General features: G+C 35.8%; 2 protein-coding genes and 1 pseudogene across 5 annotated transcripts; 1 reads left to right on the top strand and 2 right to left on the bottom strand.

Annotated features, from left to right (window-relative positions):
- Nucleotides 1–1,186: 1,186 nt before the first annotated feature.
- Nucleotides 1,187–3,026, bottom strand: LOC112091494 (annotated as a pseudogene).
- LOC21385986 (lysine-rich arabinogalactan protein 19) lies at nucleotides 2,846–7,900 on the bottom strand. Its single transcript, XM_024165269.1, has 7 exons — nucleotides 7,319–7,900; nucleotides 6,267–6,316; nucleotides 6,119–6,164; nucleotides 5,140–5,217; nucleotides 4,543–4,656; nucleotides 4,230–4,309; nucleotides 2,846–3,142 (listed from the first exon to the last, which is right to left on the bottom strand). The coding sequence occupies exons 1-7, from the start codon at nucleotides 7,811–7,813 to the stop codon at nucleotides 3,043–3,045; spliced, it is 963 nt and encodes a 320-aa protein (XP_024021037.1). The 5' UTR covers nucleotides 7,814–7,900; the 3' UTR covers nucleotides 2,846–3,042.
- Nucleotides 7,901–8,623: 723 nt separating this feature from the next.
- Nucleotides 8,624–15,975, top strand: LOC21385985 (protein N-terminal asparagine amidohydrolase). 4 transcript variants are annotated; one of them, XM_024165272.1, is made up of 11 exons: nucleotides 8,624–8,885; nucleotides 9,878–10,057; nucleotides 10,702–10,766; nucleotides 10,863–10,962; nucleotides 11,045–11,083; nucleotides 11,185–11,376; nucleotides 12,767–12,945; nucleotides 13,297–13,419; nucleotides 13,954–14,052; nucleotides 14,187–14,290; nucleotides 15,647–15,975. In XM_024165272.1, the coding sequence occupies exons 1-10, from the start codon at nucleotides 8,835–8,837 to the stop codon at nucleotides 14,263–14,265; spliced, it is 1,107 nt and encodes a 368-aa protein (XP_024021040.1). In that variant the 5' UTR covers nucleotides 8,624–8,834; the 3' UTR covers nucleotides 14,266–14,290; nucleotides 15,647–15,975. The 4 variants fall into 4 exon arrangements, with proteins under 4 accessions (XP_024021040.1, XP_024021039.1, XP_024021041.1 ...); XM_024165271.1 differs by having other exon boundaries at nucleotides 14,187–14,302; XM_024165273.1 differs by lacking the exon at nucleotides 15,647–15,975 and having other exon boundaries at nucleotides 14,200–14,429.
- The last annotated feature ends 1,415 nt before the right edge of the window (nucleotides 15,976–17,390 follow it).

The following is a 17,390-nucleotide window of genomic DNA, read 5'->3' as shown; positions in this document are numbered from 1 at the left end:
TTTAAAAAAAAAAAAAAAAAAAAATATAGTACCATTTTATTAGGGTTATTCACTATCATCAAAACTTCATTTCTCTTCAGAAACTTCACATGAATGACATGCCATGCCATGTCACTCGTTGTACACGTAGCAAAGGTAATTAATCATACCTATAATTATAAAAATAACAATCATTAGCAACAAAATAAACACCTTTAAATAGACATATATGTTTCTTGTGATGTTTAATATGACCTCTACTCGTTTTAGATCCAAATGAGAGAAAATGTAAGAGTAGACATTTCAACAAAAACTATGTGAATTTTTGGGACAATTATCCATTACAAATGTTATCCCAATTTGGTTTTAAAGTTAAGACTGATAGTCTTATTAGTCCATTAATCAACCATACTTCAAACGCGCAAGTTTCACCTTTTAAGGCCGGTAATCAGGGATAAAACAGTTCTTATCTTAGCAAGTTATTTAGAAAATAGTAATTATAAGTATATTTTTTTTTTTTACAAATTTGATTATTGCTTTGGTGTTCAGGAGTTTCCTAAACAGGCCAAAATTAGAATAATTGTTCTATTTGCCAGCCAACTTACAAGTCTATAAGCCACTTCTTTTTTTCTTTTTTCTTGCACATCATATCTATTATGATGGCGGTGAGATATTGGGTTCGAGTCACTCAATAATAGAGCATACAAATTCATGTAAGCTATTCGCATGTAGTATTCACACATGCGTCCGATGAAAAGCCACTTCTTTTTATTATAAAAAAAAAAAAAAAAAAAAAAAAAACACATTTCTCTCAATGGCACCAAAATAGAGAATACCATTTTGGAAAACTCAAAATACAGAATCAAGAAAAATTAGCTTGGCTAATCTACAACAATTTGGTAAAAAGAAAATAGAACTAGAAAAAAAAAAAGGCCAATCAGATTATTCTACACTGAATTAAAGCGCTCTACATATTTTCACTCTTCAAGAAAAAGTAAAACTGAGGTTATCTACTAGTTAAAACAGTTGATATAAATGCTTTATAAAATAAAGTTTTGGCTCCGTTCATTTCACTGATTCGAGTTTTACTATAGTAAAAAATTCTCAAAAACAGTTATATATAACTTTTTTGCTATAATAAAAAACTCTCACATAAAGTCACATATCAACTTAAATTAAAAACTCGAATTAACGAACTAAACGGGCCCTATGTTGATCAAGTTCATGCAGCAGCAAAATCATATTCGGCTAGCATGGCGTTTTCATTGTGGCATTACAAAAACATCGCACATTAGTCACTACCACTATTAAGAGTCAAATAAATAAGGAGAAGATCCAGGGAAGCCTAACGAAACTAAAAATGGGGCTTCTTTTGTTTCACTCTCCCTCGCTCTCTTCATCAGCTCCTCCTCCTTTCGCATCAACGGTGAAGGGATACTCCCGAAGGAGCCGTAAAATCGAGCTTCGCCTTTGACTTCCTTCGCAGAGAAACCGTTTCGATGGCAAGCAAAGAGTTGCTTTTGGTATTACCAACAAGACGTTACCGCCCTTCTTCTTCGGCTTTGGGATACCTGGGAGCATCCACAGGCCCGGCCTCCGTCCTCCCCTCGAGATCCCTCTCAAGAGTGCTTGCAGCCTAACAACTCTCCGGCCCTCGTGTTATGGCTCGCCTACACCTCCTATGTCATGTCAATGTTGGGTAAACGGTTGCAAAACCTTGCAACATCCAGCAACTGCATATCCGTCATCTAAAGCAGCTCCCGTCTCTCATCATCCTCCATCTCTACCAAATCGAACACCGTCACTATACCTTTTTCTTGACATCTCTTGGCCAACTCCTTTGTCAGGTGGGGGGAAGCAGTAGAAGCATGGAATCACACTCCCACATGCCTTGTGTCACCATTTGGCTAACGTCCATTGCAAGAAGAGCTTGGCTCAGCCAACCATTGCTAGAAATGAAATGAACCATTGCTCGTAAGATAGCCCGCTCGCAGAAAGGAGAACCTCTCATTGGTTAAGCACCAGGTTCCCGCCCACAGAATGCGTCAAGGATCGGGCTTGAAGTAGAGTGTTTGCTTTCACAGGAGGGTCCCACAATTCGGATTTTCAAAGAAGAATCTCTGGTGGTTAATTAGCGTTCAAACCACATCTTCCTCCCCTGGTCGTACCAGAAGCTATGCATACTTTGATGCTGAAGCTAGAATCTTGGAAGACAAGGAAGAAAGCTTGCTTCCAAATCATTCAGAGTATTTTCTACAAGCTCGGATAGGTGGTCAGAAAGATGCCCGTGGCTAACTCCATGAATATTGTATTAGTTGGGACTCTGCGTGACCCTCCTGTACATAAAAGTCCAAATAAGGTAATCCACAGCGTCTTGCTCATCCTAGTATAAGAACTCCTTGTACTACTGTTTACGAGGTGTGTGGCAAAGGATGACACATTTCCCGAATTATCTAGCAAAGGCCGACAGGCACGACCAATCATCCGCAGCAGATCAGTGACGGTAATCTGTGTGAACATTTTCCCCACCATCATGATACCGTGTTCCCATCACGGCCACCAAATTCGCCGACAATGGCACCCCTCAACACATCGAACTACTTACGAGAGACACTTGAATCTGTCCATCTTCAAAGAGCTGTGACACAACTTCTTGATCCAAACTAGATAGGCCCTCATGCAAGTAGCCAACCCAGTGACGTAAAGTGGCTTTCGATACTTCTTCATGGACCCCATCAATAAGCGGCACTCAGATCTTCCAATGACTACAACAGAAACGGGTCTTACACTAAATGGCAATAGAGCAGAGACTACCCTTTTGGAAAACTCAAAATAAGGAATCAGACACACAACTCAGTTATTCACATACTAAAAACGGTTAATCTACAATAATTTGGGAGAAAGAAAAAGAAAAGTCCAATCAGATTATTCCACACTTACTAAAGCGCTTTACCGCTATCTACATATTTCACTCTTAAAGAAAAAGTAAAACCAAGGTTATCTACTAGTTAAGCAGTTGGTGCAAATGGTTTACAATCAAGAGTCATCTTTGTTGATCAAGTATCAAGTTCCAGAAGCAACATCATTCCTGAACTGTTCTCCCAGGAGAAGGGCAAGCCTAGATTTGTACCTCGCGATTCGTTTCTGCCGCACTTCTCGTAATCTACAATGGAACCCAAAATAATAGCAAGATCAAAATTTCAACTGTCATCAGACAAAAGCTACTGTTTTTTTACTATTTAGATGAGCCAACGACACTGTAATTTTCCCATCTATATATATCGAAGGAAAAAGGAACCAAAAAAAGCTACAAGAAAGTGGACATATTATGGGATCAAAACATGCCATTTTGGTTTTTGAATTCTAAATGCCGAATCCATTCTTTTCATAGATTTGAATCACAATTCAAACTCTTTACTATATTGTTTTCTCTCATAAAAATATGAATTTACATTCAAAATTTCTATTCAAACTTTAAAAAGAACACCCCTGAGGTTTCGTAATACTTTGAAAAGGATGGTGCGACAAAATATGTAACTAAAGAAGTTCCTGACAATTTAAACCAACAGATGATGTTTTCTGTGTGAGCAAGGCAATTTCTGTATACTATATATATATATATATATATATTTTTTTTTTTTTTCCTCGTCTTTTTTCAGATTTCAACTATGCCCCCACTAAATAGCAAACAAATTATAACTTCGATCTTATTCAATAACAAAAATTATTACCAACCCCCATGCAATTAAAGCAAGGCCCGGCACAACGAACACAATATTAAGATCTATAAAAGTTATAAGCCTTTTGAAGCCAAACTTTATTCAATCAATCATACCCAATTGTAGATTTCATCCACTTAGAGGAAAATAAAATATAAACCGGGGAAAAAAAAAAACAGACGGTGAAAAAACAAAAATTCAATTGTGCCTCCACTGAAAAAAAAAAAAGACAGACTTCCTTTCAAAAAAAAAAAAGACAAACTCAGCCACTAAATCTTAGGCAGGTGCAAGCAGCATAAATTTACGTCTTATGTATCACCATATATTTGAGCATTCACGAATGCTTAGCCTAGTACTCTCAAAGCTAACTTGTTCGACTAATCTGAAAATACTTTCACAATAGTTGGAATAATAATTGCCAAGAACATAATAAAGGAAAAGAATCACAACTACAAGAATAAAATTGGTAATGAACAATGGAAAGCGTGAGATAAAAAAAAAAAAAAAAAAGACGCCGCAACTAAAACTTACCGTGCTCGAACCTTTTTGGCGCGTTTCAAATGTCTTTTAAACAGATCCTCAGCACTCAGATTCTTGACAGATTCCTCGTCCTAAAGAAAAATAACAAGCCAAAACTTAGAACAGATCAGTCTCCTGTACAGGACAGCATTAATTTTCACTAATGAAAATATGTACAATTGTTTTTTGACAGTATACATATCCCACATTATGCACACAAAATTATGCACATGTCTGTATGTTTCGAATCCCATCTCATCATATATCTAATCCTGAAAGTTAGCCAAGCTGCCTAATCAGGCCAAAATAAAACCAAGAAACCAACCTCCTCATCACCATCATTGTCGTCTTCTTCACCTTCCTTCTTTTGCTCATTGTTGGTTGCCATCGGAATGGGCAAAGGTCTGGGCAGGGACATCACAGCATCACCATATTGTTTCTGGCAACAAAATAAGATTCATGAAGCATTACGAAAACAGATGGGAAAAAAAAGGGAAAAGCTAAGATTTATACAAGTCTCCACTCTCCAGTACAATATCAAGATCCAACTCCTGATGCCAAAAAAGGAAGCGGAGGACAGTAGCAACTTGTTACAAACTAGACTTTCAACTGCATTGCCATCTAAATTTTTCAAACAAGCTTTATAAAAGCACCTGGTGCTAAAGCCAACAGTTTCGCAACAAGACTACCAAACAATCAGATTATATTATTGGGGTTTTGTTGAAACTTTAAAACTCCACCACTAACTTAGCAGAGGAATTCCACTTTTTTTGCGACCTAGACTAGAAACCTATGATGAATGCCCTTTATATAGAAAGAGCAAGATTCACTTAACCCTAAGTTGATTAATTCAAATAACTTTACTCGGATACTATACGCCCAAATGCACAAGGAACTTGCTGTTATCCTATTCAACACAAACCTGACTTTCTTCAGAAAAACCATTCCTTAACCACGATTGACAAAGCGCATAGAGGGAGGCGTCCTCAGTAATTCTAACCTGCAAACACAAGTAAAAGTAATTAATAGCAACAATTAAGACTAATCAACAACAAAATTTATTAATTGTTCAGTATAACGAAAAAAGGATACAAAGTGACTATTTAGAAATAAAAATAACAATAGTCTTTTGCAGACACTCCAAGTGTCCAATGTTCTTTCTTATCATGAACTAGTAGGCTTTATTATCTCATAAATCCGTAACAGAAATAAGGGATGGATAGTAATTGCTTGAGCGAAAGACAGTTATGCATTGAGAAATTTACCGGGAAATGCTATTGTTAAGGAGTTAGAATTGCGAAGATTTTGAAACATTGTGTAATAGTGTTTGGAACCTATTTGCAGAGTAGTCGCTCCTGTGGCATATTTTCACATAATTCGCCTCATCGCAGAAACAGACTATTTACAGTTTCTTACCTGTCCCAGCCTACCTTTATGGACAGAAACTCAAGAGTGTTGCACAAAACAGTTATTACAATACCTGTTTTCTATATTTTCTTTATAAGAAACAGGTAATTTTATAACTGAACAGCTAAGGACAACAAGAACGTGAACTAGACCTCCACCAGATAATTTTTTATTGTTTGTTTCTAGCAGAAGACAAACAAGGGTGGGTTTACACTTTTAGTACGGGAGAGATTTAATTTGCATAAATCTTCTATTATCTCGTAATTTATTCCGTTGTTACTCTAAATATGGTAGTAAGAAAAGATGCAAAGAGAGTGTATTTGACTTCCATTTTCCTAACAAACATATTCAACCCAAAAAATGTATCAACATCATTTTTCAGTAAGGAATGAGGTTATAGCCTTTCCAGAATATCTTAAATAATGCATTCCATTACACATTACTAAGCATTTATAGAAAAAGACTCTGAGTGCAGATAAATGTCGTTTGCTTACTTTTCGGTCTCTGACAATAGTTAAAGAATCATCTCTAACTTTGTCCCTACATAAGAGGGTAAAAAAACTGTAAATGTCGTTGAATAAGAAAAATATACTTCAGTAAGGGAAAAAAAAAACCCAAAAAAAAAAGAGGTATAAGTATTACCTCATATCTTTATAGCCATTACAGTCGGGAACAGACGGCGAAGGAGGTACCTGGATCATGGAGAAAACAATACGATAAACAGATAATGAAAATAAAAACTCCAAATGTTACATTCAGATGAAAATAGAAGAAAAATTTTGACACATATAAAAAAGACTAGAAAGCAAATAAACATTGGCCAAAAGAGCATACTCTATTACATTTCCAATACAAAATGAACCCAAAATATGTTCTAACTGTTGGTATCAGAGCGGGAGGTCCTGAGTTCAAACCCCCGTAATTGCACTCTTTATCCCCATTTAAATTGTCATCACGTGTTGGGTCTTTAATATATTTCGGGCTTAAATATTCACGTGTTGGGCTTTCCAATTAATTTACCCACACGATTGCCCATTGTCCAGCTCACATGTGAGGGGGAGTGTTAAAGTATAAAACTATTGTTGGCCCACCTCCCAACAGTTTAAGCTTTTGAGATGGATTGGTAAACTAACACTAACTTCTAAGACATGTTCAATTACAAAATCTAACAAATTGCACACCTACAAAAACTTTTCACACACAAAAAAACGATTTTGCAAATCAGAAATGTAATAAAGCATCACTCTGATAATGCTAATTAAGGCTCAGATACAAATTTATAATCCAAATACAACACTGAAAGAACAAGAATCAATAACAAACAATCAGCCAACACATTTGATGAAGATTTCAAACCTTTTTTCTTCCCGGTTCGAATCGATAAGCACCCATCCGGCTAGTTCCGGATTCCTTTCGATATGCTCATAAGTACATTGCTTCTACTTCTACTAAAGTAAGTGCAATTTTTCTTTTTAAAAGCATAAGAATTCCAAATTCAGCCTAGCATTACTCTCTCTCTCTCTGTTTTCTTTTTTTTTTTATATTTTTTTTTATTTTTTTATTTTAACAAAATGGAACACAAATAAGCCTAGAATTCTTCAATTGTAAACCAAATTATTCAAATTCAAACACAAAGAAGCAAATATCTAACCAAAGAACAAAAAGTATTAAACAAAAAAAAAAAAAAATAGAACCTTTGGTTGCAATTGGATAGAAACCGGAACACCCTTAACTGGGCCAGCAACAAGATGAGGCTGCTGCTGATGATGATGATAATGATGAATATGTTGGATCGGCCTCACCACGTAATTCGCCGCGGGCCGAGGCCGGTAACCGGAGGGGTTGGGACTGGCGACGGTGACGGTCTGATCGGCGCCGGCGGCGGGGGACGAGGAGGAGGACTTGGGAAGGGAGATGAAGCCGCGGCCGGAGGAGACGACCGGGTACGGAATTCCCTGGGGCGGCGCAGAGACTGAGGCAGAGGCGGGGATGTAGTTGCGGTGTGGTGGGAGAGGGCGAATGTTGGCGGCGAAGAGCTCGGGCGGAAGACGGGGGATATGTTGGGTCTGAGGAGAGATGGTTGTTGTAGTTGTGGTTGTGGGTCTTGGTGGGGCTCGCTGAACTGGGTTTGTGGTTGCGGTGGGGGTGGCGGCGGCGGCGGAAGAGGAGGAGTTGCAATCGATGGCCATGGCGGTGGCGGGGAATTTTGAAGTGGTTTTTGTGTTTGGTGGTTTTTTTTTTGAAAAATCAAAAATTAAATGAGAGTGGTGGCTAGGGCCTAGGTGGGTGGGGGTAAAGTTGGAGTAGTACTTGATGGAAAATAAAAATTAGAGATGTAAGTTTGGATTGGGTTAAATTAGTCCGTTTAAATGTCATAATTATTGATTTGTGTTTGATCTAATTTGATTTTAAATTTTTTGAGTTTAAAGCTGGGTTAGACCGTTTCTCTATCCGGTTTGAAATTTTTCTTCCGGACCGGACGGCTTAAATTTATACTTCTATTAATTTATTTTTTATTTTGATAATAAAACTTCTTTTTATAGAATAATAAGAGTCCGTTTAGTTCGTTGATTCGAATTTTTAATTCGAGTTAAGATGTGATTTTATGTGAAAATTTTTTATTGTAACAAAAAAAGTTAAATATGATTGTTTTTTAGAGCTTTTTACTGTAATAAAATTTAAATTTTAAACTCAAATCGGTGAAATAAATGGGTATAAAACTTTTTTTACCTCTATACTTCTCTTTATTTACTATTTTTAGATTAATCTCTTATTTACTCTTTAAATCATAGTCATTCCCGGTTTATTTTCCGAAGTATATTTCACTTTACTACTGTAGACTTTTTTCTTTTTGTTAAAAAGCAACATAGAAAGACAGAAAAAGAAGAGGTCGAATGTTGGTCCTCAAATTTTTAAACAAATTAAAATTTAGTCCATATTCTTTTTAAATAGTTGACCACATATGACCTTCAAATTGTTTGAATGTTGACAAATTTTTTTTTTCTTTTTGAGGACAATGAATGTTGACAATTTAACATAAATACGTTAAATTTTGGGGGACACATACGTTAAACAACGTGGGGTTCGTTTCACCAAAGAGTTCAAGGATCTAAAAAAGTAGCAACTGATTTTCCTGGAAAATTCTTTGCTTCCGTTCAACTCGAGACATTTTTGGAGCTCAAAATTGGAAGCTTGCATCAAACCCACATCATGATTTTTGTCGATGGAGCTCCTTTTGATTTCAACTCTTCATCTTCGGAGGTACACTTGCTCTCTCTCTCTCTCTCTCTCTCTATATATATATATATATATATACATACATACGTGTGTATATATATCCATCCCAATAGTTCACACACTTCACAGACACCAAAACCCAATTTCCATTTCCGTCTAATTCATCTAAAAACCGTCTCTTTGATTCATTGGAAGTGGCCTAAGTGGGGAAGGAGGTATTAGAAATTAAACTAAAAAGACAAGATTTTAAAGTTTAAATTCTCGCCTAAACTGTTTGGAGTTTTGAGTTTTGTTTATTGATATCATTAGAGGAGTTTTGGGTTGATTATGAATATGGTGGAAGGTATTTTTTTTTACAGTTCTTTGCAAGTATCTCATTTTTCAAGTTTAGGCTAGAATTTCTTCTTCTAGAATATACATGTTATTAAAAGGTGATGATGACATTTACATACATACATACATATATATATATATATATATATATATCATACATATATACATGTATGTATGGATCAAAACCTATTTCAAATATTGAAAATTTGTCCCTTTTTGCTCATTAAGAACATATATACATATTTTTTTGGTCTCCATTATTAGACCAAATTACTGTGGTTTTTTATTCCCTCCCTCCCTAATGGGTTGTACACACATTAGGATTATTGATCATTACAGATGTGGCATTCTTGTCTGCAAACATTTCTTGGTACATGATTTGGTGTCAATAGTGCCAAGTTTGGAGTGTTGAATGGCTTTGCGAAATTGTGGTAGAAACAAGCGAAGACTTGTCCCTAGGACACATAACGTACTAATAGTAGAATGTAGGAGGTGCCAAGTTTTTTGGAAATGAATTGACGAGTGTATGAACTTCATTTGTCATATTACATTTGATGCCTCATAAACGGCGTCGAAGATGGGCATGACATTTCATATTACACATCAAAGTTTGATAGAATTTCTATTTCTATAGTTGTATAAAGTGGATAAGTGACAGATGATGGAACTGTACTCATGGACAGAAAATTTTATTTGCTTTGATGGAGCACCCTTCACTGGTATCTGCTTCAAAGGCGTTCAAGGCTATTCCAGAAAGGAAGTTCTCACTTGCTGAAGAGTCTGGCACAGAAAGACCAGAAAAAAGTAAATGGGTCTATTTGTTCCAAAGAGAATATGCAACTGTTGATCCTGCACTGGTGGATGTATGTCTATTTTCTTCTTTTATCGGGAATTAGATAATTGCAAACTTCTGATATCTTCGGTTATACAGGCGTTTTAATTATTGCGTAAATAGCATATGGTGTCATTCCAACGAGTGAATCTTTCTTTAACTGTATCAGCTGTTTTTATATGTGGTATTAGGCAACAAGAACACTAGCCTTTTCTTTTAACCATCTTTAAGGGGATAATGGTAGCATGAGCAGGTGCCATAAAAAATCTATCAGTAGAAGTCTATAGTTCTATCATCTACGCATTCTATGCATTGCCTTGTTATTGGATGCTTATTCATTACCTTTAATGTGAAGATTAAGAATATGAATATCTTTCTTTTTTCTGGTTTGCTTTTTTCTTTTCATGTTAAATTAGCGCTTACAATCTGACCCGTGACGAGTTCATTTGAATTGGGTAGCTATTTTTATAATGTGGTTGGTTGACACAGCAAAAATTGGTAGAAGGCAGCACTTCACATTCTAACTTAGCTTCTAAATTAACTTTGAATTCCTGTTTTTCTGATTTGACTCCCCCCCACCCCTTTTAACTTTGAATTCCTGTTTTTCTGATTTGCCCCCCCCCCCCCCCTTTTTTTTTTTTTTTTTTTGCCTTTCATTACTTCCCCCATGCAAAGTTTGTCGGAACTGATGAAGCAACTACCTGCGTGGGCTTTGCTATTAGAGATCGAAAAAATGGAATGTAAGATGTTTCTTGGAAAGCCATTTCTCATGATGTTGATAAGTAAATCAAACTTTCCCTTTTTTTGACGTTCCCAGTTATATTTATTAACTACAGGGTCTCAGTTGCACATATGGATTCTCCCAATGTTGTGGACAAGGGCCTCAACCAGATGCTTTCGACATTTGTTCATCAGAGTTTTGATGATGACCTCGACGTATTTTGCTTTTATTTTGAAGAACTTTGATTGACTTATGTCGTTACTTGATGGATTGATTAGCCTGCATGTCTGAATGCAGGTGCATGTGATTGGTGCTTTTGAAGATTCTTCCTCTAAAGTCTGGGCCAGGATCCTCTATTTTGTATTGGTTTTTGCAACGAAACTGTTATCCACACAAAGACAGAATAACCTAATTTGAATATGTTGAACTTTATGCAGCATGATAGCTCTAGCTCTAGCTCTGAAAGTGATGTGAGATTGAATGGTTACTCCCTTCCATTGTGTACCAAAATTATTAAAAGTTTGAGGAAGAGAACTGAGAAATTCCACCTTCAAACTCTCTTTGTTCTTGCGCGTAACACTTGGAGAGATTCCGAAGAGAATGCACATCCCATTTTCAGTGGTTTTGTGGTCAGTTCTGTTTCATGAGTTATTCTTCCTTTTAGTTGCCATTGTTTTTCCTCATTTAGAATGTATGACCTTGTTGTTTTTTGATAAATAGAGTTCATTTATAATCCATGCATGCTAAAATATTATCTGAAAATATTTGGGTTCTTTTTAATTTTGGGGTATTTAGGATTCAAAGTATCTGAGGACGTTAAAGTATACAACTTCTCGTGGAAATACTCATAGTAACCTTCTATCACAAGGTTGATTCATATATCAACAAAAGGAGTTTTTCTTATTGAAAAAGCAAACCTTCTGTCACATGATCCGATGTTTTACAAAAACCATAGGTTAGCCCCGGCCTGCCTACCTACCATCAAAACAACTGTATTTGCCTTCGAGAAGTCAAAAGATAAGTGGTTTTCATACTTGGCGCTCGACTCTTTAAGCTATATGTTCCAGGTTCTTGTGCAAATAATCAGCGTTTAGCATCAGTCCTCATGGCCATAGGAGCTCTAGTATGACCTTAGGTTCTTTCTAAGATTTGATTTTATAGGTTCTAAGGAAGTATTCTTTTGGATGCATTTCATAGTACGATTGATTGGCCTCGTAGGCTTAGTTGAAGATTTGCTCTTGGAAGAAGTTCTACTTGTACTTATATCAAAATGAGAAGTAGAAGCAGAAGTCAAAAGTTAATGTCTGCACGCAAACTACCTTTGTCTTTTACCAAATACGTTACTTGGATCGTGTTTGTGCATAGGAGACTTTTGGGGCCTCCAAAAGCACTACCCAACTGGTCTTTAAGGCCCACCATATAACTTAAAAGGCATGCAGTGCTAGCTTGTTGTAGTATTGTACTCTTTCATAAGTTCAAACTAAACGAGCCAACCCCATTTCTAATATACATGCTTGTCATCGTCAAGATGCACTTTATCAAATACAAGAGGCGCTTGGCTTTAATCTTAATTTTAGATGGCCTTTTGTGAAGAAGAGTGATGCATGGAGCAGATCTATGAATATTTGGCATGTAATAAAGGTCATGTTATTATTATAGTTGGATAAGTGGATTAGCTGAGTGATTGAGGCCGCCCAGTCATTTGCTGTCCCATTCATACATGGTAACCACAAGTTTGGTGTTCAAGGGTTGATCTAGTTCTTAACTTGAGCCTTGGAAGCGGTATTGAGGGCCTCTGTATAGTATTAGAGGCACAAATCAGGGAATTCATTTTCACTTGACAAATTATTATTACTATTAATTATTATGATTGTTATTATTTTGTTCTAATCACTTTTAGGAAATGATGATCTAGTCTTTTTTTTTATTTTTTTATTTTTTTCTTTCTTTCTTTTTTTTGGTGCGGTTGAAGCCCTTAGAAAAATTGTAAAGAAATGTTTACTTTTGCGTTTAATTCAGGTAGAAACTTCAACTGGATCAGTCATCCCAGCAAGATTTGACAACACTTCAAGATGTCCTGATGAAATGATCAGGAGAATTCGAGCATCCGCGGCGTATGAGGACCGTAAATGGGATGGCAAGTTGCTGGAAACATATGATACTCAGACTGATACATTCAAAATTGCTCCATGCCGCTGGTAAGTTTCACATTGTTTATTCAGTTTTTTGCGTTTACAAATATATATGATGTGGGACCCATAGTAAATGGACAGAGAAGAAAGGGGGGAAGAAGAGAAGAATTAGAAAGAGAAATTTTGAGGAATATTGACAGTAGGAAAGGAGTAGGAAAGTAAATACATCATCTCTTTCCATTTTTCGACATAGTACGGTTGTGTAATGTAATGTCTCCGGCAACGTGTTTTCTCTAATACAGTACAGAGAACAGTCAATTTTGCTTCTTTATACACTGAAATAAAGTCCAGCGTATTGGTTCCAGGTTTTGGGTTAGGAGTCTTTTTATTCTTTGTGGTTCACTTTTGTACATGCAGGAGTACAGAAAATCAAGAACGGATTGCTAGGTTTCTGAGAGCTCAATCCGATTCGTATATACTACTTAATTGTTCTACTTCCCCTTTTGCTGAGGCTCCAGACTTTGTACAAAATGAAAGAAAGTAAGGACATTTAAGATATACTGCTCGAATTTACGGTTCCATACTCAGTTAAGCAATTTTTAGGACAAAATACATTCCTATAGGGTGTTTCACAATTTTGCCCACTGAACCTGTAATTAAATTGGCAAGATGCTCCCAGAACTTTAGATCGTTGCAAATTACCACCTGAATTAACGAAGAAGTTTCGCATAGTGCACCAAAATTGATTAACAATTTAAAATTTAGAAGGAAATACCCTTGTGCACGTGATATGATGTGTTCCAATTGGCATTCAAAAATATTTCATTCAAACGAGCTCGAATGACGTGTACAAGGGCGTTTCCATCTAAATTTTAACAACAGTAATCAATTTGGAGGCACTTTACATTACTTTCTTAAATTCAGGGATAGTAGTATTATGCCAAATTAAAAGTTCGGGAGATAACTTGCCAATCGTGAAAAGTTCAAGGCGGCAGACATGCCAAATACCCTATAACAAAATTGGCTTTTGTTCAATTTGTTATTGATTAGTCTTTGCCTCCTTTCCTTGTTCAGAAAGTGGGACTACTTGATTGAAAACCCAGACTGGAGAAAAGCATTTCCGATGGAGCAGCCTCATGTTTTCGAGAGAACTGGGGATGGAGGCTGGACAAGGTGCTAATCAACATCACAATCTTTTTTTAGCGCGCACATAATATTTCACTGCTCAACACCATCTCAATCTTTTCTTTTGCACTAAATGAACACAACTTAACACCATTTAGTGCTTATTAATCTGCATTTGGAAGTGCTTCTGCTCAGATCAACACATCTAGTTTCTTCTACAAGATGAGCTCAATGCGCGAACGATCTTGTCATTTGTGCTAGAGTGGAGGTGCTAATGCATGTGAAGGTACAAGACAAGGTGACGTTTCATTGGAAAATTCTGTAATGCTTGCTGCCATAATTCCTTTCTCTATATTTTGTCGACAAAGTGGCCATGACCTCGCCAATCGAGTTCCTGGTTTGGTTATAACAGCAGATTTCAGTCTTATGTATTCTCTGATAGTAATGCTGCATCCACATTCATTTCAAAATTGTCCACACACTTGGGTGTTTGCGTTTATTCACAGTGGCAAAGTTAGAACTTTTTTTTTTTCCCCAGTGGGAATACTATAAAAAAAATCAGAATTTGTTATAAAACTAAGAGATATGATATTGACAGAAAGATATTAGAGTTAAAAATATAAGATAAAACACACAAGGAGAACAAGTCTTTTCTTTGTTTCTGTACGTGAACTTTTCTATATTGTACATACATTTTGTGTTCGACGTCACTGAACTGAAGTTACTATGCAACGAAATACAAGTTACTGTGCATGCACAGTAAATTTAGTGGACAGCCACAAAGTTGGACTTTACAACACTCCCCTCTGGATATCCACCTCTTATGATGCCTCATTAAAAACCTTGTTAAGAAAAACTCAGTGGGATAAAAGCCATATCAAAGGAAAAAAGAGTACATCATTACTATATACGTGTTTTATGTTGCATCGTTAAAAACCTTACATCATTACTATATACGTGTTTTATGTTGCCTCGTTAAAACTTTACTTGAAAAACTCAGTAGGATAAAACCATAGTAAGGAAAAAGAGTACAGCCACGTAAACTCCCCTTCAATTTGACATGTATATGCTTTTTGAACGCTGTAGTGGGAAGTGCTTTTATGAAAAGACCTGGTGCATTGTCACTCGATCAAATGTAGTGAATATTAATATCTTTATGCTTTTCAAGCTTTTATGAGTATGAGAAGAACTTCGGGAGTATGTGTTTGGTTCTGTCATTTTTTACGTAACCTTTATCTGAACGACACATGTTGCATTGTCTTTTAATAATATTGTTGGATCTTTACTTATAGATAGTCCGTAATTTTCTTAGATATGTTGTGTCATAGACCTCAATTATACACATTCTCGACTTGGTTCTTGGAACAAAATTTTCCATAAATGATACTATATCTTCACCAAAGTCCAAAAGACATTTGTTGAGTTTCAAAGCATATATCTTCATGGATATGATACACATTTGAAACTGAAGGGAATAAAAAATACATGTATTTAACTACTAACGTATCAGGAAAGAAGTACATATTAGAAAAACTTCTAAAACTCTCTTCAGGATTACATTACACATATATAAATGTGATAGAGTCATACATGGTAGTTAAAGAAGATTCTCAAATATTAACCTTATGGCATGACTGTTTAGGTTATCTTGGTTCAACAATGATGCGAAGAATCGTAGAAAGTTCACATCGATATCCATTAAAAAGGCAGCAGATCTTTCAAATGAATAAAGTTTCATGTGAAGCTTGTTCTCTTGGTAAACTGATCATAAGACCTTCACCAGCTAAAATAGAAATAGAATCATCTACATTTCTTGAACGTATTAAAGGTGACATATGTGGACCTACACACCCAATGTGCTGACTATTCCGATACTTTATGGCATTAATAAATGCATCCAGTAGATGGTCACATGTTTGGTTATCAACTCGGATTGTGATATTTGCGAGATTTCTTGCTCAGATAATTAAATTACAAGCACAATTTTCTAATCAAGAATGTTTGACTTGATAATTATGGTGAAGTCACATCGCAATCATGTAATGACTATTGTATGCCCATTGGAATTATTGTCGAACATCTTGTTACTCATGTGCTTACACAAAATAGTTTGGCTAAATCATTAATTAAATGCTTCTAGCTTATTGATGAGAACAAAACTACCTATTTCTGTATGAGGTCATGCAATTTTACATGCTGCGGCATTAATTCGCTTCAGACCAAGTGCTTATAATAAGTACTCTTCTTTGCCATTGGCATTTGATCAAGAATCAAATATCTCCCATCTAAAAAGTTTTAGTTGTGCGGTATATGTATCAATTGCTCCACCACAACGCACAAAGATGAGTCCTCAAAGAAGATTGGGAATATATGTTGGCTACAAATCTCCTTTTATCATTAGATATCTTGAGCCTCAAAATGGCGATGTTTTTACTACACGTTTTGCCGATTGTCATTTTTATGAGGCAGTCTTCTGAATATTAGGGGAAGAAAATAAACAACTGAAAAAGAAAATTACATAGTGTGAACCGTCATTGTTGCATCTTGATCCTTGCACAAAACAATGTGAACTAGAAGTGTAAGAGATTATACACTTACAAAATTTAGCAAATTAATTACTAGATGTGTTCATTGATACAAAAAGAGTGACTAAATCATATATACCAGTTGTGTTCGGATTGAAATCCCAAAAGGATAATTTGAGAATGAAGTCACTAATATGTCTAAAACACGCCTAAAACGTGGTAAATCTATCAGTTTCAAAGATAAAAATCCTCAGAAAAAGAGAGCAAATGAATATAATGACCCCAATTTGGAGGATAGTGTTTAAGGAGAAACATAAAATAATACAAACAAAGAAATTCTTAATTTGTAGAAAGTTCTGAAGGTTTTGAGAATATGCGATCTCTATTGACTATATGAATACAGTAGGATTATGGAATCGAAATGAAATGAAAAATATTGATGAAATATTTTCTTACTTTGTGGCATGTGAAATTATTAAGGGAATTGAGGATCCTGAATCAAGATCCGTTTTTGAATGCCAAAATATACACGATTAGATCCAATAGAAAGATGCTATGCAGGCTGAGTTAAATTCACTTAGTAAGCGTAAAGTTTTTAGACCTATTGTTTTAACGCTTGAAGTCGTGAGACCTGTGGGATACAAATGGGTTTTTATGCAAAAATGTAATGAGAAAAATAAAATTGTAAGGTATAAAGCTCGACTTGTTGCAAAAGGTTTTTCAGAAATACACGGGATTGATTATGAGGAAACGTATTCTCCTGTAATCGATGCAATTACGTTCAAATATTTACAATTTTTGAAAATTAAGAGATTCGTCTTATGGATGTTGTTACAATTTATTTATACGGATCGCTTGATA

This window comes from Morus notabilis, unplaced genomic scaffold (genome assembly GCF_000414095.1).
Source record: "Morus notabilis unplaced genomic scaffold, ASM41409v2 Scaffold4188, whole genome shotgun sequence".
NCBI lineage: Eukaryota > Viridiplantae > Streptophyta > Magnoliopsida > Rosales > Moraceae > Morus > Morus notabilis.
The sequence above is the reverse complement of the archived record's forward strand: the minus strand, read 5'-3'. Positions and strand labels throughout refer to the sequence as shown.

What these genes read in the sequence shown, in the direction of transcription:
- LOC21385986 (XM_024165269.1), bottom strand. Translation starts at nt 7,813, where the DNA reads ATGGCCATCGATTGCAACTCCTCCTCTTCCGCCGCCGCCGCCACCCCC. An exon ending in CTATTGTCAGAGACCGAAAA is followed by an intron (nt 5,218 to 6,118) that starts GTAAGCAAACGA and finishes TTGTGTTTGCAG; the next exon opens with GTTAGAATTACTGAGGACGC. An exon ending in ACAATGATGGTGATGAGGAG is followed by an intron (nt 4,310 to 4,542) that starts GTTGGTTTCTTG and finishes ATTTTTCTTTAG; the next exon opens with GACGAGGAATCTGTCAAGAA.
- LOC21385985 (XM_024165272.1), top strand. Translation starts at nt 8,835, where the DNA reads ATGATTTTTGTCGATGGAGCTCCTTTTGATTTCAACTCTTCATCTTCG. An exon ending in TTGATCCTGCACTGGTGGAT is followed by an intron (nt 10,058 to 10,701) that starts GTATGTCTATTT and finishes CCCCATGCAAAG; the next exon opens with TTTGTCGGAACTGATGAAGC. An exon ending in AAAATTGCTCCATGCCGCTG is followed by an intron (nt 12,946 to 13,296) that starts GTAAGTTTCACA and finishes TTGTACATGCAG; the next exon opens with GAGTACAGAAAATCAAGAAC.